General features: G+C 47.9%; 1 protein-coding gene across 3 annotated transcripts in view; it reads left to right on the top strand.

Moving 5' to 3' along the window:
• The first annotated feature begins 10,791 nt into the window (after positions 1 to 10,791).
• LOC132455141 (copper-transporting ATPase 2-like) overlaps positions 10,792 to 22,200 on the top strand; it is a 67,867-nt gene continuing 56,458 nt past the window's right edge. For 2 of the 3 annotated variants that reach the window (XM_060048867.1, XM_060048866.1), the window contains exons 1-8: positions 10,793 to 11,148; positions 12,571 to 13,228; positions 15,452 to 15,679; positions 15,950 to 16,113; positions 16,331 to 16,492; positions 16,607 to 16,680; positions 17,580 to 17,763; positions 19,381 to 19,614. In XM_060048867.1, coding sequence (XP_059904850.1) covers positions 10,942 to 11,148; positions 12,571 to 13,228; positions 15,452 to 15,679; positions 15,950 to 16,113; positions 16,331 to 16,492; positions 16,607 to 16,680; positions 17,580 to 17,763; positions 19,381 to 19,614 — 1,911 coding nt within the window. In that variant the 5' untranslated portion in view covers positions 10,793 to 10,941. Of the gene's footprint in view, positions 11,149 to 12,570; positions 13,229 to 15,451; positions 15,680 to 15,949; positions 16,114 to 16,330; positions 16,493 to 16,606; positions 16,681 to 17,579; positions 17,764 to 19,380; positions 19,615 to 22,200 lie in introns of all 3 variants that reach the window. The other variant, XM_060048868.1, reaches the window with a different exon arrangement.

The following is a 22,200-nucleotide window of genomic DNA, read 5'->3' as shown; positions in this document are numbered from 1 at the left end:
CTAACCCCCCCCTCGAGGGACTATAACCCCCTTTAGACATAGGTGTATTTATTACACATCCATTACTTGGCCATCGGTAGTCTTGTATCACTATGCCCGATTCTTATAGGCCCTATGGTCTCGAGGGTATTCTTTCACCATGCAACGAGCCGATATTCGATGTGTCACGCGTTCAGGGTCAATCGGGTTTATGGGGAAATGCTGGGATGCAGTCCTATTCGTCCCCACGAGATATCCCGTAGCGAACCGCTCTCACAGTCTCACCTCCTAATGTGATTCCTATATAACTATGCAGAGTTTGGATTTTATCAACAGGTTCTGCCTACCTTTTGTTGGGCGTACGCGAGGTGAGACTGCAGGAATCGGTCCGGTGCTCCGGGGTCCCGAGGTCGTGCCGCTCTCCGTCTCTCGTTTCCCAGTTGCGTGTTCAATTCAGAAAAAATCACGTTGTGGGTCACCAAATTGTGGGGAAAAACGGTCTGTCTAGCTACTGGACCAGATAAAATGAGACGGAGAGGTAATAAAGTCTATCGGCACGAGGACCTTGGATTTATTAAGTAAAGTGGCAACGGTTATACAGAGTCATAAAGCGTGAGAAATCGAATATGTCTAAGTCCCTAATCAGCGCTGATGGTTCGTCTGGAGCTTCGCCTCCGTGGAAGGTCTGCTTCAGAAGAAGGTGAAGAGTCCCTGTGTGATGCAGTCTTATGCTGTATCCTCCTCTCGATGAGGTGTGTGCGTTTGAGGTGTGTGCGGTTCTGTGTGTTTTGGCTCCCAGGCCTTGAGAGAGCTTCGTAACGGGGAGAGTTCCTCGTGTCTCCGGTGTGATAAATTAAAACGGGGAGTGCCCCCCTGAAATGTCTCGTGTGTGATAATTTAATGTGGCTCTCAGGCCCCTGGTGTGGGCAGAGGTATCTCTTGGTTCCTCCTAACGGGGAAGAGCTCTCAAAATGTCTCCTGTGTGATAAATTAATGTGGCTCTCCCGTTCTGGAGATGATACTGGTGCATTGTCTGAGTGTCCACCATCTGCCTGCCTGGGAGATGGGGCCTTCAGCTCCGGCCTTGACCTGACTATATATTATCATGTTTGTGTTATGTGTTCGTTGGGTTTAGAGCAAGAGTCGACTATATTATAATGTGTCCATGTGATGTGCTCATCAGGCTAGGGTAGGAGTTAGCTATATTTATAATGTACATGTGATGTACTCAGCAGGTTATTTTTCCCAACACTGATCAAAAATGAACTTCTAGTTACTGTTAACTGTGACTTGTCCTGCAAGGAGTTCTACCTGGCTGTGCAGAAGGATAAAAAAATGCTTGAATCAGTCAGGAGTAGCAAGAAATAGCCATGGAAGCAGTAGCCTAGATGGTGAGTCTTATTTTGATTGGTTTGCTGGTTAATTAATTGCAATTTCTTATGTATGCAATTCCCACATATAGCCTTCCACTAGATAACTTCATAGATTAAGGGCAGTATTTCTCAAACTAACATAATGATTTGTTTCTGTCATTTACTGCAGGGTAAGAGGAGGTCCATGAGACAGTTGACTGGGGATAGAAACGGAGAAACAGACAACAAAGACGCAGACAACTGGATATCAACAGAGACACACACAGACAAGACAATAGTAAGAAACAACAGAAACAGGTCAGGATAGCAACACCAAAAAAATGTACGAAAGACAAACAGTTAGGACAGATGGACGATGACAAAAATGTTCTACACCCTTTGTAATTGTAAAAGTTATAATAAAATGTTTATATATAACCTACATAAATGTCTGTCTTTCTTCAAAATGCTATTCCCCCCCAAAGTGGTCCATTCATATATAGGCCCTAGCTTTCATGACCCAGATTATAGCACTTATTTTGTGAAAAGACAGAAATTCGTTTTTTAAAGGCCAATCATTATTACTGTGAACCATCCAAGCAAGTACAGAAAGGGTTTGTCCTTTCACACTTTGAAATTAGTAGGTTTATGTTAGGGCTGCGCGAGCGTGCACGCGCACACCTGGAAGAAAGTGTCCTGCATTTGAGGTTGAGAAAGTTGGCAACCCTAGGCAGTAGGGGTGTACACTAGACATAAATAGGAAGCAAACTCAAGATATTTATTGAATAAATTGTTTCAAATAACCCTGCCTCGTTAAATCAATGAGTTTGGTGTTTTGCTTTAAAAAATAGGTTATAAAAGAAGTCTAAACTGCAGAAAAATAAAAACATCCAACGTGCCTTTTAAGCAGGGCTCTAAACTAACTTTTTTCACTGGTTGCACTGGTGCGCCTAACTTTTTTTTTTAGGTGCACCAGCGCAAATGTTAGGTGCACCCAAATTTTCGACCTATCGCATTCAACACTGCAGTTTCACAGGTTCATGTTTTTTAAATAGCTGCCCATATGGGCATTATTGACTTGTAAATGAACTAAGAATCTGGTCAACATAAAGTTCTTTATTTGAATGTTTGCACAAGAAAGGTAATTTCACTGAAAAATTTTGGTGCTTAAAGTGCTTCACTGAGCTGAAATCTAACTAAAAACATCTCAAGATAAATTAAATAAAAATATAATCTAAATTAAAAGTGCAAGTGTTTTAAACTGAAACTTCAAACTGAACATCTCATGGCTCTATGTCTTATGGACTATCCTCAATTGCAGTCACATGCCGTGAAACACGCTGTGAAAAATCATTAAATATTATCATAAATAAATATCGTAAATATCATCAAGATGTAATTAATAATAATGACCAAGTCAAAACATATGAGTATATTAATATTATAGGCTACATGACTCAGGGCATCAGCTAATCAGATGGTCTGCATTTATAACTACTACAGTCATTAGTTACCCACACAGCCCGACACAAAATACAGAAGTTAGCCTAACACACACAACTATCAACCATTGATTTATTATTAATTTATTTATTATTTTTAACAGTCTCATGTTCCTATGCCTACAGGAAAATCATATGTTACCAAAGCAGTCTTCCACCTCCCCCTCTTCCAAAACAGAGCCACATACAATGTCATCATCTGGTAATCTCATGCTAACGTTAACGTTACAGCGTCACTAATGACAGATATGAAAACATTTTCATAATGTTAACGTCCACTGACTTTTATAACGTTACGTTAGGTCTTCAGTTCAGATAAACAACTTACTTTAACGTTACTACACACACACGCACACGCACGCGCACACACACACACGCGATAAATAAGTTCATACACAACATACCATTTATGAGCGGGGACTTTGACCGGGGACAGGTCACCCAAAACGGGGATGTCTGGTCACCCTCCTCCACATCCACTCTCTCTGTCTAAACTGTGTGTTCACACCAAACCCGACGGGGCGACAGGATCCCATACAAAGTGAACGTATAGACGCGTATCGGGGGAATTTTTTGCGAGAGAAAACCGGCGAAAGTTTTGATTTATCGCGCAACACTTTCGCCGTGCAGCGTGCACAGGCGAGCGCGTTCACGAGGATTTGTGGTGCAACAAATTCGCTCGAGTTGAAATATTTGAACTTTGACGCAAATTTCGCGTGATGACAGCCAATCCGCGTTCAACAGCGTGGCCACTGAGTCACATGTGTAACGTAACAGCCAATCAGCGTTCAACCGTCAAACTCAGTGCAGTTCAGTCCGGGGTGAACTGCAGCATGGAGGATAAAGTGAATGTTACCGTTTGCGACTCCCGGAGCTCTATATATAATATAATAGTATATAATATAATATTTGTATATATAATATCACGAAGACATGCAATGGTGGTTATCTTGGAGGTTTTTTCTTTTTGAACAGCTGGTTGCACCGGTGCGACCTCAGATTTTTTTTAGTCGCACCATTGAGAAATTAGGTCGCATGTGCGACCAAATTGGTCGCACTTTAGAGCCCTGCTTTTAAGGATACTGTAGCGCCGACCAGGAAGAACAGGGAGTCAGGCTTTTGGTCAAATAGTGGTTCTGTGCCTCATACACCGCTCGACTACAGAAACCACCTCTTTATTAACCCACCAACACGTACATAGAACAGCACACCTAACTAACACACAAGTCATTCTCGGTGATGGTGGCAACAACGACACACAACAGAACAACACACAACAATGAACAATCCCAACCCATTAACCCCACTGATCATCAACAACACCAACAACTAGCAACGGACCCAGAACAACAACAATAACAGCAACAACATGCGCCCCCAGAATCCCCCGCACGAACCCGGAAGAGAACGAACACATGTTCCGAACACCGGTCGTTACACAGCTCCCATCTGAGGGGTCAGTCGTCCCCGACAACCCCATCACCCGACACATAGTCCTTAAAGTGTTCAGGGGCCCGGCGCCGCCGGTTCGGCCGCTGAGCCCCCCTAGGGGCGACAGCCGCAGGGCCAACGGCCCACATCCGGGGAGCCGGCAGGGGAACCACGAGGAGTTCCGCCTCCCTCACCAGCAACAACCGGGGCAAGGGGGCGGTACGGTGAGAGTCTGTCCTGGTGCAACACTACCACACGCCCCCGGGCGCCCGGCATCCGCAGCCGGTACACCACCTCGGACACCCTGTCGAGGATTTCCCCCGGTCCCTGCCAGTGGCTCCGCAGTTTAGGGCAGACCCCCCTCTTTCTGACGGGACAGTACACCCACAACCTGTCCCCGGGTGTGAACGCTCGTCCCCGGCAGCGAGTGTCATAGCCCCTCTTCTGCCTCACCCCTGAGGCAGCCTGAGCCTGGCGGGTGTAGTCGTGGACCACCAGCAGGCGATCCCTCAGCCTGCGGAAATAGTCCATAGCCGCACCCCCAGCGATCTCAGGCTCGGGCGGGGACCCGAACACCTAGTCCACCGGTGTCCGGAGCTCCCGCCCGAACATGAGGGCAGCCGGCGTGCAGTGACTGGACTCCTGCACTGCCGTCCGATAGGACCACAGGACCAGGGGCAGGTGGCGGTCCCAGTCCCGCTGGTGCTGGCTGGTGAGGATGGCAAGCTGGGTGGCCAGGGTGCGGTTAAACCGCTCCACCAATCCGTCACTCTGGGGATGGAGCGGCGTCGTCCTAGTCTTGTGCACCCCCAGCCGCCGGCAGACCTCCCCGAAGACCTGGGACTCAAAGTTCCGCCCCTGGTCGCTGTGGATCTCGGCAGGGATCCCGAAACGGGCAAACATTTCCTCCACCAGCCTCTCCGCGGTGGTGGCAGCGCTCTAATCCGGCACCGCATACGCCTCAGGCCATTTGGTGAAGTAGTCCATGGCCACGAGGACGTAGTGGTTGCCGGAGTCGGTGACTGGAAACGGCCCCAGGACGTCGACCCCCACCCGTGCCATCGGTACTCCCACCAGGTACTGCTGGAGCGGGGCGTGGGAACGTGCCGACACCTCCGGCCAGCAGGGTCTCGTCGGCCCGCTGCTGCTGCTCCAACTGACTCGCCGTCAGCAGGAGCCACCCTTCCGCCTCACCGATGGTCTGGTCAGCCTCGGTGGGCTGGAGAGCCGCCACCATCGGAGACTCGTGGACCCGCTCCTCCTGTCGCAGGCAGTAGCGACACCCCAGGACCGCACAGGGCCGCCGGGAGAGTGGGTCGGCGTTGTTGTGGATACGCCCCGCCCATTGCTGGATCTCAAAGTCGTATTCCTGCAGAATCTCCAGCCATCGAGCCACCTGGCCCTCAGGGTTCTTAAAACTGAGGAGCCACGTGAGGGACGCGTGGTCGGTGCGGACCAGGAAGCGCTTGCCATGTAGGTACGGCCTGAATTCCGCACGGCCAGGACCACAGCCAACAGCTCCCGTCGGGTCACGCAGTAATTGCGCTCCGCCCGACTGAGAGTGCGGCTGAAGTAGGCGACGGGACGTTCCCCCTCCCCTATCCCCTGGGAGAGGACCGCACCGACCCCTACGTTACTGGCATCGGTGTCGAGGACGAGAGGGCGACCAGCGTCGGGGTACGCCAGAACCGGGGCCTCGGTGAGCACCGCTTGGAGTTGGCCGAAGGCCGTGGCGCAGGCGTTGTCTCAGACGTACGGCCGGCCCGCCTCGGTTAAGCGGTGGAGGGGGCTGGCGACCGTAGCAAAGTCCTGGACGAACCGGCGGTAGTACCCCGCCAGGCCCAGAAAACTCTGCAGTTCACCGGCGTTGGTGGGGGTCGGCCAGTCCCGGACTGCAGCTGCCTTGGCCGGGTTAGTGGCTACGCCATGCTCGTTCACCACGTGCCCCAAGAACAGCGTTTCCCTGGCCAGCAGGGAACACTTGGCAGGGTTCAGCCGCAACCCGGCCCGGCGGATGGCCCCAAGAACCTCCCGCAGGTTCGCCAGCGCCCCCCGAAATCGCGGGCGTGCACCAACAAATCGTTCAGGTACACGACACAACGACTCCGGGGGATGCTCGCCAGCACCCTCTCCATCATCCGCTCGAAAGTCGCAGGCGCGTTGCATAGTCCGAACGGCATGACACGGAACTGCCACAGCCCCTGTCCAATGGTGAACGCAGTCTTAGGTCTGGCCTCGGGCGCCAACTCCACCTGCCAGTAGCCGCTACACAGGTCCAGGGAGCTGAACCAGCTAGACCCCCCGATGTAGTCCAGGGCGTCGTCGATCCGTGGAAGCGGGTACGAGTCCTTCCGGGTGACCTCGTTGAGGCGCCGGTAGTCCACGCAGAACCTCCAGCTACCGTCCTTCTTCTTCACCAGGACGGCCGGGGCCGCCCATGGACTGGACGAGGGCTCGATCACTCCCCCGGCAGCCATCTCGCGGACCTTGTCCTCCGCCGCCTGGCGCTTGGCTAGTGCTAATCGGTGGGGCCGCAGGCGGATGGGCCGAACAGAGCCGGTGTCGATGGCATGCTGCACCAGCCCTGTCCGCCTGCAGTCCTCATCCCGAGCCGCGAAAATGTCCCTGTACTCCTCGAGTAACAGCCTCAGCTGCAGACTCTGCTGTATGTCGAGGCCAGCTCCACTGCGCAGCCAAAGCGCATTGACGGCCTCGGCGGTCTCAGGGGAAGGAAAGGTGGCAGATACAGGGCCGCGGGGAATGCAGGGACCGGGCAGAGGCAGAGGCTCCCGGGGCATAACCCGGCGACTACTCCGCTGGCCGCCAGAGCCCCCGTGCTCCCCCCGTCCGGACTAGCTAGAGCTATCAGATTGTAATTAGATATTCTGATTTTCTAATCAGATGGCCGCGTAAACAAAACTGCATAAACAAAACTGTACCTGCTTGATCTTAACAAAAGTTCCTTCCTGCTGCACAATGCTACTATCCGACCTCTCACAACAGGCCGGACAGATGGCAAAAAGGCCCATCAGCTCCTCTTGGCAAACAATGAATTTGTCAATGCAACTACAACAACAAAAAATTAGGGGGAGGGGGGCAGTGTCATTCAAACTAAAAAAGCATTGAGCATTCAATATGGTTTATGTTGGTTTTAGATTATCTCACTTGTGGTGGGGGTCACACGTGTAAGGTGTCTCCTCATCAAACAATTCCTCCTCATCCATCGGCTCTTCGGGCACCCACGACAAGTCACTGATGACAGTGGCATTATCATCATCATCGTCAACTGTCTGTTCAGGACTAGCGAGGGGAGTGGAGGTTTGTGGGCTGAATGAAGTCTGTGTGCCCACGCTAACCATCTTGGGCTTCAGGTTAACCTGCACAGCTGTGGCAGAGGCAATAAACATACCCAAACATATGACAATCATGGCAAATCTAAGCGGCTATGTTTTGGTGTAGGCTATGTATTAATTTCATCAATGTGTATGGAAATGTCCTGCTTGCAATGTTTTATACATAATATCTACCCCTTAAAATACCAAAGATTTACCGTGAGACCATCGGGGGGGCTTCAAATAACATTGTGTCCCAGCGTCAGAAGTGGAGGAGGGCCAGGGCTGATCCCCAGTATCGACACTCTCCACAGTGTTTACACTGTCCACGGTCTCCTGCTGTGAGGCGTCTGTCAACATCTTGCGAAAACAAATATAAAAAAGTATATTAGTAGGGCTGCAGGATATATCGGCTATGTACGATATATCGATATAATTTCCAAGGGGATACAAGATTTGACAATATCGTTTATATCGATATGCGTTAAAATGGTCAGTTTCCCCCTCAAGCGTCTACAGCGCTTGTCTTGGAGACTGTGAGCGCGACCCCTCCCCCTCCCACTCTGTCTTTCCGAACGTGCCGTGTGCAAAGACGCCTCATTCCCGCCCCCGCCGCCCCCTCACAACACAACAAGCATGGATGATACCCGTAAAGAAAACGAGACGGCGGCGGGAGACGAAATAGTTTCAAAGAGGAGAAACAACGGCTCCATAATGTGGAAAAAAACAGATGAGCAGCTGCTGCAGGCCATCTGTAGAGAGTGTAGCAAAACCGTTGCGACTAAAAGTGGAAGCACGACAAATCTGTTCCACCATTTACAGCAGCGGCACAAAGTGCAGTATGAGGAATGCGTAAAACTCTGTGGCTGTGCTGCTGCATCACCGGCCGCGACAGTTTCTTCTGTCCCGAAACCAGGGCCCACGCTCGGCAAATGTGTTGGGGGCGCCCTCTGGTGACGCTCTTCATTAATTAATTAAAATATACGAAACAAGCGAAATGAAACCAAACATGTTCCCAAATGGAACGGAGAAGGGAGGGGCCGGGGGATTAAAGTTACGGCGCACTGAAACCCTCACCGTAGTACGCAGGACAATGCGACAGAGCCAATGCAATGGTAGCTAATGTGTGTAACCTACAGCTTTAAATTGTTTTGCATCAGTGATTATTTTGTGAAGAAGGTGAAAAACGTCCCTTTTTTTTTTTTAACATGTTCATTCAATTCTGTTGAAAATAACGATACAAAATCACATGTTGCAGTCATACTGACTATGTTTTAATAAAAGTGCTTGCAACATCTCACATGTGGCTTTGGACTTACAAAAAAAAACATCTAACCCACTCTATAGAAAATATCGAGATATATATCGTATATCGCCATTCAGCCAAAAAATATCGGGATATCATATTTTGCCCATATCGTGCAGCCCTATATATTAGTATAAAGTATAGTACATATAAGCATATAAAAAAGAAATGCAAGGGTGTAGTGGTGAAATAAGAGGTGGGTAAACTATGAATACTTAGATCAGTGATTCGCAACCAAGGGTAGTGGATTTACTGTGTTGGGAGGTAGCTAAACTCTGAAGTGAGAAGTGGATAAACTCTGTTTCTGAAATTTCAGAGGTGGGTAAACTGCGTTTACTTGCGTTTAGCCTCCACTACAGCCCTGGCGACACGGTCACGGTCAAATATATGTGAAAGAGAACCGTAGCAGTCTAGCACTAACACAAAACGCAAACACACTGTTGCGAAAGCCGCTTGATGATGACGATCACTGATCCAAACACTAGCCATGAAGCTTTCATGACGATATGGACATTTACTTCAGGGCAATTTTGTTTTGGCTCATATTCGTGAATCACGAAATATGCTCTTCTAATGTCAGACTGATCATGCTTGTAGTGGAGGCTGTGTCAAAGGGAACACGGTATGCAAAATACACACAGAGCTAGCTAACGCGCAGCTTGTAATTAGCAGCTAAAGCATGATGCTTACCGTGGCAATCTCTCGCTTGCGGCAGACGGTGTCTCTCGACCTCGGGACAGGGCAGGCAGAGAGGTTTGCATGCACAGACGGCAGGAATTAACTTCGCCGTCCTCTTACTCTTTAAATCAAGTGAGACCATCTTGGCATCCCCTGAGTGGTAATCCTCCTCCTTGAAATGCACGCTGCATATTCTTGAGTACGCGGTAACAGAGCTAGCTGAAAAATCTGCCGCCTAACCTTGACAAATTGCACCCAGCTTCGGAGGATCCCTTTGTCCTTGGGGAAGCAATGGACCCTATGTCCACTTTTGCTGGAGTTGTTGCACCCGCCACAAATACAGTAGTAAACCATTTTATATACTTGTATATCTACTCTCTCTCTATCTATCTATCAATCAGCTATCTATGTTATGTTATGCTATGCTATGCTATCCCTCACTATCTATCGATGTTATGTTATGTTATGTTATGTTATGTTATTCTATCTATCTATCTATCTATCTATCTATCTATCTATCTATCTATCTATCTATCTATCTATCTATCTATCTATCTATCAATCTATCTATCTATCTATATAGACTATCTCTATCTATGTATTTACTTACTTACTTATATCTACTTATAATCTGACACTGTCACTCTCTCACTAGCGGCTTCGGTTGTCGTCCAAAAGCGGAGTACCTTATGTGACGTCATGCAATGCATTGTGGGAGAAATAAGAATCATCGCTAACCTGTGGCTAATAACCACTAATATATCACCTACTTTTCCTTATATTTATTTTTTGTGATAACCTACAACATCAAATACAATGGATAATTATTTAAATGTTTATTACCAACTAGAAAATTGCCAGAAAATAAAAAAGTAAAAACCTGCACCATGCCCTTTAAGCCACTAAAGTCAGTAGCCTAGTGCTACCCATGCTAACACGAACGTGAAGCTTTCCCTCAAACTTAAAAACGTATAAGTAGCTTTCAGTTGTCACCCTACCAGTCCAAATGTAAAACTGACATTTACAAATATGCAACAATAGTCAGAAAAGAATGTCGGGGTGTTTTTTTAATTTATATTTACCATTCAATGTTGCAATCGCTGCTGTCAGTCCCATTGAAGAACACGGCAGGGCGGCGTGTTTTGGAACTATACAGGCTTACATGAACCACGTGACCACCCTGCCGGCGAGATCAGAGAGTGTCGCAACTCTTCTCTCTATGGCTCTGAACGGGATCACTGCTCCCTTATCAGGGTAGCCTATCACTGCTCCCTGATCAGAGGCGCCACCCGCCGCGGACTTTCGCCCCTCGCGTTGGACTTGTCAAAATAAAGCGGAGCAATACGATTCAGCCGGCCAATATGTTCAAATCCAAGTCGCCGAACAATCTTTCCAAGTATGTCTCCGAGCCGTGCCGCGCCGCGGTGGAGCAGATGTGCATGGTGGAGTGTGTGTGCAGCGCGGGCTTCAACTGTGAGGTCCACCCAGCACATGGGGCGATCCAACCGGTACCGGGGGCGCAGCCCGGTGCGCGTGGCCACGGACCCCCCGGGGAGGCGTACTTCAAGGTAGGAGTGTGTATTTGAGTTAATATTTATGTCATTTCTTAGTCTTCTATGACTTCTTGGGCAGCGACACATTGAGGTGTTAGGCTACATCATGAGAACTGGGTTTCTTTTCGGGTTGCTGTCTCTGTATTCGTGCGGTGTTAAAAGTGCAACAGGTTTATAGTGGTGGTTTCAGTGAACACATGTGTCGTGCTGAGGGCCTATGATATGAGCCGGCCCGGCAGTAGGAATCATGGTTGGATTGGGGACTAGACCCTTCCAGGACCCCTTCCAGGACCCAATTTTGCTTCATAAACGACAGTGATGCTTTGCAGTTAAAATCTACATTGTAACACTATATACATTTACCATATATATATATCAAATATATCTAAATATTGTAACTGTATATATATGTATACATATGACAGTATAGAAAATAGAATGCTATTATTGCAACGGATACAGATACAGTTGCACTTTGAACACCGGTAAACAAGTGGTATGTTTGTCTCACCTCACGACGTGACCCCTGCTCATGAATAGAGTCATGATGAACTGAACATGCCTCAAAATATATTTGTTTATTTTTAAAACCTGAATTAGTGGATACAACAGAAACAAAAGTGACATATATATGTATTTTTTTTCATTATGTTGCATTTCTTTCTTTCTCTTTTATTATGTTGCCTTTATTTCTTTGTCTTGTACCAGACATCTTTCAAGAGGGTGCCCTGAAGAGTCCAACATATATTACTTTTGACTTTAAGCAGAGTCACATTTGGAGGCTTATAGGAAGGCTTGCAACGTCTTCCTCTTTCTCACACACACACACACACACACACACACACACACACACACACACACACACACCCACACTATCTTAAAGATACACAAACACACACTAACTCCATGACACACTTACACACTTACACAAACTCCATGATACACACACACACACACACACACACACACAATCTTAAAGACACACACGTGTTTCAGGGCCATATGAGGTCCAGAAATGGGACCGAAATCTTTATTTCTCTGTCCTTCATGTTAGCTGAAGCCCTTATGAAACACATCGTTTTCTGGCAATTTGATCTGCAATAGTGGGTGCTGCAGTCTGTAATTGCAGTTGTGCCAGAATATAATATCTATGTATGATAAGAAAAAGCAGTAAATTAGTTCATCACCATCTCTCAGGTGGAGATAAGTTAAGGCAATGTTTATTTCCAAAGTCAGCTTTTCACCAAACGGTTTAACAGATTTAAAAAGGCCTGCATTTGACGTCCTTTGTATTAAAAGTGTGATCCTAATCCTGGCAGATCGTACAAATGTGGGCTCATAAAGTCCACGACATTGATAATCTAAACCTAATGGATGGAACAAGGTTTGAAAACACAGTTCCTCTCCCATGTCCTTCCCCCCGCTCTGTCCCACAAGGAGCGCGGCCATGACAACCCGGCCTACGAGAGCGGGAGCCAGGGCGAGCTGTACCTCCAGGCCCCAAGCGTACCCGTCTACGCAACTGCCCTCGATCGGTACGATGCCACCAGTCGCGTCCCCGCCCTTCCCGAGGTCCTCAGAGGGGAAGTGACCCGGACCGTGTGGATCGGCGTGGAGGGGATGACCTGTGGCACCTGCGTCCGTTCCTTGGAGGAGCGTGTGGGGGCGGTGGCGGGGGTGTCCGGTGTGCGGGCGTCCCTGGAGGACGGCGCAGCAGTGATCGCGTACCGGCCATGGGAGGTGGCGGCGGACGCTCTCAGAGACGTCATCGGGGAGATGGGCTTCACCGCCACGCTTGGGGCCGGGGAGCGCCCTGCGGTCCTGCCGGCGCTTGGGGCCCAAGCGTTGGGGGCCACGGTGTTGGGGGCCACGGTGTTGGGGGCCCCGGCGACGGTCTGCATCTGGGTGGCGGGGATGACCTGCGAGTCCTGCGTGCGGGCCATCGAGGGGAGGGTGGCGCAGGCCCCTGGCGTGCGTTCTGTCGCCGTGTTGCTGGAGGAGGGGAAGGCGACGGTGACATTCGACCCCAGCGTGACCCAGCCGCCACGGCTCGGGGCCGCCATCGAAGATATGGGCTTCCGGGCCTTCCTAGAAGGTTAGGATCAAAGGAACAGCCACTGTGAGATACGGTCACATTCTGTACGTTTCGACTACATAACAAGAAGTCTTTTAGGGTTCTTCTAATTCCTAAATTCCTTATTTTACGTAGGATACTAGGACTAAGTACTAAAAATGGTTGTAGATTCATGAGGTAGGTTGTAGATTCATGAAATGTCAAACTCGCCAGCAACTGAACACGAAACAAACACAACTTACAGCATAAGAAAAAGATAAGCACACTTGATGTAGCAGATTTTCCGTCATTCCGCCACAATGCAGTGCTATAGCTGTAACAGCTTCCTCGCTTTTCCATTCCTCGTTCTTTTCTGTAGTATTCAAGTATGGAAAACATTTTGCATTCCCCGTTCTGGCTGGAGAAGAAACATGTTCCTATGTTTTAATTCACAGCCTGTGTTGCCTCCTGTAACCAGGGAAACCAGAGCAAGTATTCCTTGGAGTGGATACCAAGGGCTCTTATGTTGGCTGGGACTCCTTTCCATTTTTTCTCCTTTGTTGGATTTAATGACACGGCAGTCTGCCAAAGAGGGGAATTAATTATTATTATTATATTTTGGGTGTCAAGGTCACAAATACTTAGGGGTTTAACTGAGTTCAAGGAATATTCATCATAAAAAGTGGCACATGCTGTGATGCTGCTTTGTTGTGGAAATACTGACGTTGCTCAATACAATATTTTCCTTAATGTATAATAATCTGTAGCTTAATAATAATAATGGATTGAATTTATATAGCGCTTTTCTAGACACTAAAATACGCTTTTACAGGGAAGGGGGAACCCCACTAACCACCACCAGTGTGTAGCACCCACTTGGGTTAGGGTTAACGCTCACCACACACCAGCTTGAGGTGGAGAGTGAGGGAATTAGTGAGTCTAGGGGGCCAGATTGAATTAGCCTACTCTTTGCGATAAGTGCCCTGGGATCTTTTATGACCTCAGTGAGTCAGGACCTCGGTTTTACGTCTCCTCCGAAGGATGGGACTTATAAAACTTATTGCATTATTACCGATTTATGCCAGAAATAAATGTGTAGCATGTGGTTTGTAATGGTGGTTGCATTAAAGGTCCATGCTACACACCACCAAGGTGACTTTTATTGAGGTCCTCCGGCCACAGGAAGTTTCTTGTAAAAGTTGCAAAAAGTGATACATGGCCTGGTGCTCCTTGTTGCCATGTGAGAGTATGTGTTGATCAATGGTTGAACCTGTTGCACACTGATTACTCAATGTGCAGCAGGATTGCTATCAGACTCGGCCAGGTGAGGCTGCTTAAACCAGCCATCATCCACACACACATACCCAAATACCCCAACACCGAAGCCCCCCCCATCCATAAAGAAATTGTAGAGAATTCTAGAATAAAATAATTACCTGAACCGCAGTGTCCCCACACCTCTCAGGGTGACCCGCCACCCTGACCTCCCCCTCCGTCCTCCTGGGGACCGGAGACCGGGGCTGCTGCCTTGCCTGGCGGAGTTGTTGGTGTACGTGGCGTGGGCAGGGCTGTCTGGAAGTGGCTGCTGGGATTGAGGTTCAGCTGGGCTGCGGTGGTAGCCTCATGCTCGGGGGGCTAGCCACAGATGGTTGCCTCGCCTGTGATGGTTGCTGTGCTGCATATCCCGTCCTCCCCCATCCTCCCCCATCCTTCCCCGTCCTCCCCTGTCCTCCCCCGTCCTCCCCCGTCCTCCGCTGGGCTCCACAGAGCTGCTTGGTGAAGGGCTGTTGCTGGGGGGCTACGTTGCCGCTGTTGGTAGCCAGTCTCTGCACACACCCCCGATATCCCATGCGGTTTGTAGAGGCCCCCTCATTGGGTACCAGTGTAGCAAAGGTCCATGCTAAACACAACCTAGGTGACTGACACACTCCACCTAGGTGACTTTAACTAGGCTCTTCCAAACATTAAGGACTCGGGGAGCTGATGTTTGACATCCGGCTTATTGTAAAAGTTGCAGAATATGATGCATGGTGTGTCTGGTGGTGGCTGGTTTAACCTGTGCACACTGATTACTCAATGCCCAACATGTCTGCAGCCTGACCCAGCCCCAGAGTCCAATCAGACTGGGCCAGACAAGGCTGCTTGAAGCAGCCATCATCCGAGCACTACTCCAACAGTGGTATTGAAGGAATGATCAATCGCTACCACGTTGGGGCCTTTAATTGCTATCCGATATAACTTAAAAGCATAATTTTCTCTCTTAAGAACCCTTGACCAAAAAAACGCTGGCAAAGTCGTCCGACCCGAGCAAGGGTTCACCGACGCGGGGCTCGATGGCAAGGGGTAGCAGCACGGGGTCCCAGAGACCACCCAACAGCCGCCTGGGTGACCCGTCGGACGCCTTGAAGATAGAGAAGTGCTTCATTGGTGTAACGGGCATGACCTGCACCTCCTGTGTCGCCAACATCGAGAGGAACCTCCTCAAACAAAGAGGTGAGGACGATATCGCGATGAAGATGATCCGATGACTAGCTCACGCTGGGGTGCCACTGGAAATGCAACATCGCCGTCGGTGACCTACATGCTAAATTTGTTACAATTCAGACTTTGTTCTATGAGATGTTCTTTTTCCTGAAAGCATTTTTGCCAACCCTTTCCAAAATGCTTAATTATTTAGAAACGTTATGATTTTAGTAAACAGAAACATTTTATCACGTTATTGCCAAAATGCTGTGAACATTTTTTGTTTTGTGTCGTGTCAAGGTATCGTGTCGGTGTTGGTGGCTCTGATGGCAGGAAAGGCGGAGGTCAAGTACCACACGGACCTGCTGGACGCCATGGCTGTGATGCAGCTCATCGAGGAGCTGGGCTTTGGGGCTTCACTTCTTGAGGATGACGTGGTCCCCCAAGGGAAGCTGGCACTCACGGTGAGACTTCATCCAGTGGAGAATAGTCGCATGGTCAGGGTGTTCCAACAGCCTTGATGCCCGCTAACCCTCTACCTGCTCTCTGATGGAATTAGTGTTATTCTTTTTTGAATTACAGTTTCCCAAACAACTTCATAGTATTCAGACTTAGTTAAGAAATGTTTTTGACAAATTTGAAGAAAGAAAATTATTTTTTCAAATTCTGCTCCATGTCCAGGTGACAGGGATGACGTGTGCGTCTTGCGTGCACAGCATCGAGTCCAGACTCACCAGTACCAGAGGGGTCCTGGCGGCCTCTGTCGCCCTGGCAACCAACAAAGCTAACATTCGGTTTGACCCTGAAGTGATTGGTGCTCGCGACATCATCAGGACCATTGAGGTAGTACAGCACAGCGTCTAAGACAGAACAACTATGACTACTATGACGACAACAACAATAACAAAGATGGCACCCTAATCCTTTCTCTATTATTTATGTTCTTCTTAACTCCAGCAAATGGGGTTTGGGGCCATGCTTTTAAAAGCAAGCCATCAAAATTACATCGACCACTCAAAAGAGATTCATCAGCAAGTATCCATTTCTTCATATTTCTATTATAAATGACAACGTAAATATCCAAATTAAAATATATATTTTTAGTAATTTAACTACGAATCAGCTGATTGTTTCAACACTTATTGCAAATCTTGCAGCCAAGATATAATATAGATACTTTGATGAATAATGATTGATTAAAGGTTGGGTATGGGATTTGCGAAACGCCAGCAGATTTTGAAAATACACAACTCAAATGGTCCTACCCCCTCTCCTTCAACGCTGACTCTGACTCCACCCATTCCAAGTACCTGGACGCGCAATAATGCACGAGCGCGAACACAGATGCGCGAGAGCGAGCCAGGCTAGCGTAGGTTTTCGTTAAACAACATGGCAACAATAAAAAAACAACATGGGGATGGTAGCGTCTTGTCTGCCATGGAAATTGTCTTCTTCTGCTAGGTCCAAATGTGGATTAACTGGTTCCAGTAGCTACCGCAGGATAACAACAAACAGGAGCTTGCTCTGGGTCACGAGCTCTGGGTCACGAGTACTGCACGAAGGGGTCGTGCGCGGGGCGCGGGGGGAGGGGGAGTGGGAGTGCAGTACGACCGTTTGATTGACGTACTTACTGTCCAATGCAACTCGGTGGCTCTGGAAATCATTGGCTGGAGTTTTTCGAGCCCTGCCCGTTCCACAGATGATTGATTTAATTTTCATGTCAGGACTTCTAACTCAGTGGCTGTAAGTGGGTTATGACAAGGATTTCAAGTAATTCAGCAAAAATGGCCTAAAAAGCGAATTCCATACCCAACCTTTAATCAACGTAATATTGTGATCATGAAGTCTATTTCATGAAGTACTTGAAACAGAGTACTAGAGTAAAGAAAATGGGTATTGCGTGAGGACTTGATGAATCCTTGGTGTCCAGGTGGAAGAGCTCCTTCCTGCTGAGCCTGCTGTTCGGCATGCCGGTGATGGGCTTGATGATCTACATGATGGTGATGGACAGTCAGCATGGGGAACACGGAGGAGCCATGCCTGAGGAGCAGAACGTGCTGCCCGGCCTCTCCATCCTCAACCTGGCCTTCTTCATCCTCTGTACCCCTGTACAGGTACCCAGTAACCCTGTACTGGGGGGCCTCCTGCTGCTGGGGCCCCAGCAATTACAATTAGGGCATTTAGCAGACACTTTTATCCAAAGTGACATACATCGGTTATTACATACATTCACACACCGATGACAGCTTGTCAGGAGAAGTTGGGGTTAAGTGTCTTGCTCAGGGACACATCAACACTCAGCTAGGAGGAGCTGGGGATCGAACTAGCAACCTTTCGGTTACAAGTCAACTGCTCTACCTCCTGAGCTAAGCCGACCCCCAGCATGCTTTTTCACACAAAGGGAAAAAGTTCCACCCAAATGATATGTTTCCATGCGTACGGTTTAAATTGATTTTCACCCACATTTCTGCATTGTTGATGCTTTGATCCGATTGCCACTTGTTTTTCAATGTTTAATATTTATTTAATAAACAGACAACCTCCTTGATGTATTTATTTTTAATAAAAAATTAAGAGGATGAGCCTTGGCTGTACTTGAAACAAAATTGAAGTCAGCGCAGTGTAGGGCCCCAAAGCAAGTGCACATTGAGCGTCCTGTGTAAGCATGGTACTCAGCCAAACTAATCAAAGGTTTCCTTCCCAGATGGCCCAATATCATCCATTAAATTGTTATCTAATTCTTATTATTAAATAGTGGTCATACATCCACACCAGATTTTCACAATTGATTATTTCATTCTTAATTCTAATCCAACATAACCATTTAAACTCTAACCTAATGTAAACCAATTTAAATCGTATGATCCTAATATGCTCATGTAACCCGAGGTCTTCATCTCCTCCCCATGTAACCCTAGGTCCCTGTGTTATCTTCATCTCCTCCTCATGTAACCTGACGTCACTGTTATCCTCATCTCCTCCTCATGTAACCTGAGGTCACTGTTATCTTCATCTCTTCCTCATGTAACCCGAGGTCGTCATCTCCTCCCCATGTAACCCTAGGTCCCTGTGTTATCTTCATCACCTCCTCATGTAACCTGAGGTCACTGTTATCCTCATCTCCTCCTCATGTAACCTGAGGTCTTCATCTCCTCCTCATGTAACCTGAGGTCACTGTTATCTTCATCTCCTCCTCATGTAACCTGAAGTCTTCATCTCCTCCTCATGTACCCTGAAGTTACTGTTATCTTCATCTCCTCCTGATGTAACCAGAGGTCTTCATCTCCTCCTCATGTAACCTGAGGTCACTGTTATCTTCATCTCCTCCTCATGTAACCTGAGGTTACTGTTATCTTCATCTCCTCATGTACCCTGAGGTCTTCATCTCCTCCTCATGTAACCTGAGGTCACTGTTATCTTCATCTCCTCCTCATGTAACCTGAGGTTACTGTTATCTTCATCTCCTCCTCATGTACCCTGAGGTCTTCATCTCCTCCTCATGTAACCTGAGGTCACTGTTATCTTCATCTCCTCATGTAACCTGAGGTTACTGTTGTCTTCATCTCCTTCTCATGTAACCCGAGGTCTTCAACTCCTCCTCATGTAACCCGAGGTCACTGTTATCTTCATCTCCTTCCCATGTAACCCGAGGGCACTGTGGTATCTTCATCTCCTCCTCATGTAACGCAAGGTCTTCATCTCCCGAAGTCACTGTGTATCTTCTGCCATAGATCTTCGGAGGCCGCTACTTCTACGTCCAGGCGTACCGCTCGCTGCGCCACTACACGGCCAACATGGACGTCCTGATTGTGCTCGCCACGTCCATCGCCTACGTGTACTCGTGCGTGGTGCTGGTCGTCGCCATGGCGGAGGGCGCGGCCAAGAGCCCAGTCACCTTCTTCGACACGCCGCCTATGCTCTTCGTCTTTATCGCCCTTGGGAGATGGCTGGAGCATGTGGCCAAGGTGATTGGATTGGTGGTCGGAGGGTCGCGAGCATTCGTAGGGAGCTAGCTAGGTAGTTGTAAAAGCTAGCTAGGTTGTTAGTTTGATATGCTAGCTAGCTTGCGGATGATTGTTATGGGTAATTCCAAAGAGTTATCCTTGTCCTTTTACCTTTCCCAGCAACAACTGGTTGTAAGATCACACAGACCACTTGTCTAGTACATCTCCTCTCTTTGCAGAATGGCCTAGCTTTCGTGCAAGGGCGCAAAACTGTTACAAGACTCTGTAGCGCTATGATTGGTGCTCACTCTTGTTGGGCAAGTTACTTTAATAAAGTAATTGGTTACAGTTACTAGTTACTTCTCCCAAAAAGTAACTAAAGTAGTTTCTCCATTACAAATTATAAAAGTAGCTAGTTACTGTGGAAAGTCATTACTGCGTTTACTTTCAAGTACATTTTTAAATCATCAAATGTGTCAAATAATTTAGACCCCATGTCCACCCCCACCCCTCTGCAACGAAACTCAAAATACATGTGCATGTCATGCACGGAAGCATGGGATGCACGGAAGTATGCAACGTTGAAAGATGTATGAATTACTTTACATCGACCTGGCAGTACGTGCATTTCACGATTACACTCTTTCCATTCATTTCTTAGAGGGAAAAGTAATGGCTATACTATACTTCCATTTAAAGAAGGCTGTTTTTGGATTATTTGGGTTCGCCATTCCAGTTTCACGTTGACTAACTTGTATCGTGTGTCCGACTATGCGTGCTTTCGAATGTGTGTAAACAACAACCGCCCAACTCTACCTCTGATTGGCTTACCGTGACATGTATCTCTACCTCAGCCAATCTTTATCATTAAGGCGATTGTCTCGTACCTACTAACTAAGGAAGAACAGTAAAGAGAGAGAGCGAGAACTAGTGGGTCTGATGAAAAAATGCTTAAATTATAGTAACGCGCCGCATTTTTAGGAAGTAACGGTAACAGCGTTATAATGATGGGAAGGGTATTCCATTAGATTACTCGTTACTGAAAAGATTAACGCAGTTAGTAACTCGGTTGTATATAACGCCGTTATTCCCATCACTGTCTATAATACACAACTATAAAAATGACATTAACCTTGTTTATATTATTACTAATCATTCTAAAAGGAACTGTTTACATTCTCCTTAAGATACCACCCTTCCTCTCTCTAACTGAAAGAGGTTAAAGGTCCCGTGACATGCCACCAGGTGTGGGCTGATTAGCCGCTACAAGCCGTTTTGGAAATCTGCCCCTTATGACATCACAGGGGGGCGTATCCACCTAGACGTGTGCTGGATAGATCAGTCTACCAGCCTACCCAGTGGACTGTAGCAAACGTTGCTCATCTATCCGTCACACATCTAGGTGGACACGCCCACCAGTGATGTCATAAGGGGCAGATTTCCAAAACGGCTTGTAACGGCTAATCAACCCACACCTGGTGGCATGTCATGGGACCTTTAAGATTTGCATTCCCACTGGAGCCACTGAGTCTGATACTGAGGCCAGGCCAATCTACTGACTTATTTGTTTAACTGTATTGCAGACTTGCAGACATGTCCACTTCCCCCATAGTGTATTGCATTTTAACTTGGCCTCTCCCGCCAATCCTAAACTCTCCAGGATGGTCACTCCCACTTACTCTTTGTTACTTGTATATTCCCTACCCACAATGCAAACGTTTCCGTTTTCATTTCCATTTCCATTTAGGGCATTTAGCAGACTCTTTTATCCAAACGACTCACAATAAGTACATTTGTCATAAGAAATGCAACAATATATCGCTGTCGGTACAGAAAGGATGTTCATAGAACCAAGTGCAAGTACAACAATCGCTAGGCTAACCAATTCCCCGTGTTACAGCAATGATAGCAGCTACTGCAGTTGCTACACAGATAAGTACTATAATACAAAACGATACAATACAACACAACACAATATAGTGTACAATGGTGGCCAGAAGGGGGAGGGTGGCTATGCAGAGTTGAGGTGGTCTCTGAACAGTTGAGTCTTGAGTCTTTATCGGAAGATAGTGAGCGACTCTGCGGTCCTGAGAGCGGAAGGAAGCTTGTTCCACCACTGAGGTTCAAAAACCGAGAAAAGTTGTGACTTTGCTGAACGGCCTTTGCTAGGTCTTAGCGATGGCGGTACCAGACGTCCAGCTGAGGTAGTTGAGGGGAGGGATCGAGCTGGGGTGTGTGGCTTTAGCAATGCTTGGAGGTAGGCAGGGGCAGTTCCATCGTCTGCCTTGTATGCCAGTACCATCGTCTTAAATTTGATGCAAGCTACTACAGGGAGCCAGTGGAGGTCCGGGTCACATGGGAGAACATGGGAGAACTTCGGTAGGTTGAACACGAGGCGCGCTGCCGCATTCTGGATGCGCTGCAAAGGTTTAATCGCAGAGGCAGGAAGTCCAGCCAGGAGTGAGTTCCAGTAGTCGAGGCGGGAGATGACCAGTGATTGGACTAGAAGCTGAGCTGCTTCCCTTGTGAGGAAGGGCCGGATTCTGCGGATGTTGTAAAGTGCAAATCTGCAGGGTCGGGCCACTGCAGTGATGTTTGCGGTGCAGC

This window comes from Gadus macrocephalus, chromosome 4 (genome assembly GCF_031168955.1).
Source record: "Gadus macrocephalus chromosome 4, ASM3116895v1".
NCBI classification, from domain to species: Eukaryota; Metazoa; Chordata; class Actinopteri; order Gadiformes; family Gadidae; genus Gadus; species Gadus macrocephalus.
Note: the sequence above shows the minus strand (reverse complement) of the source record. Positions and strands in the feature narration are given on the sequence as shown.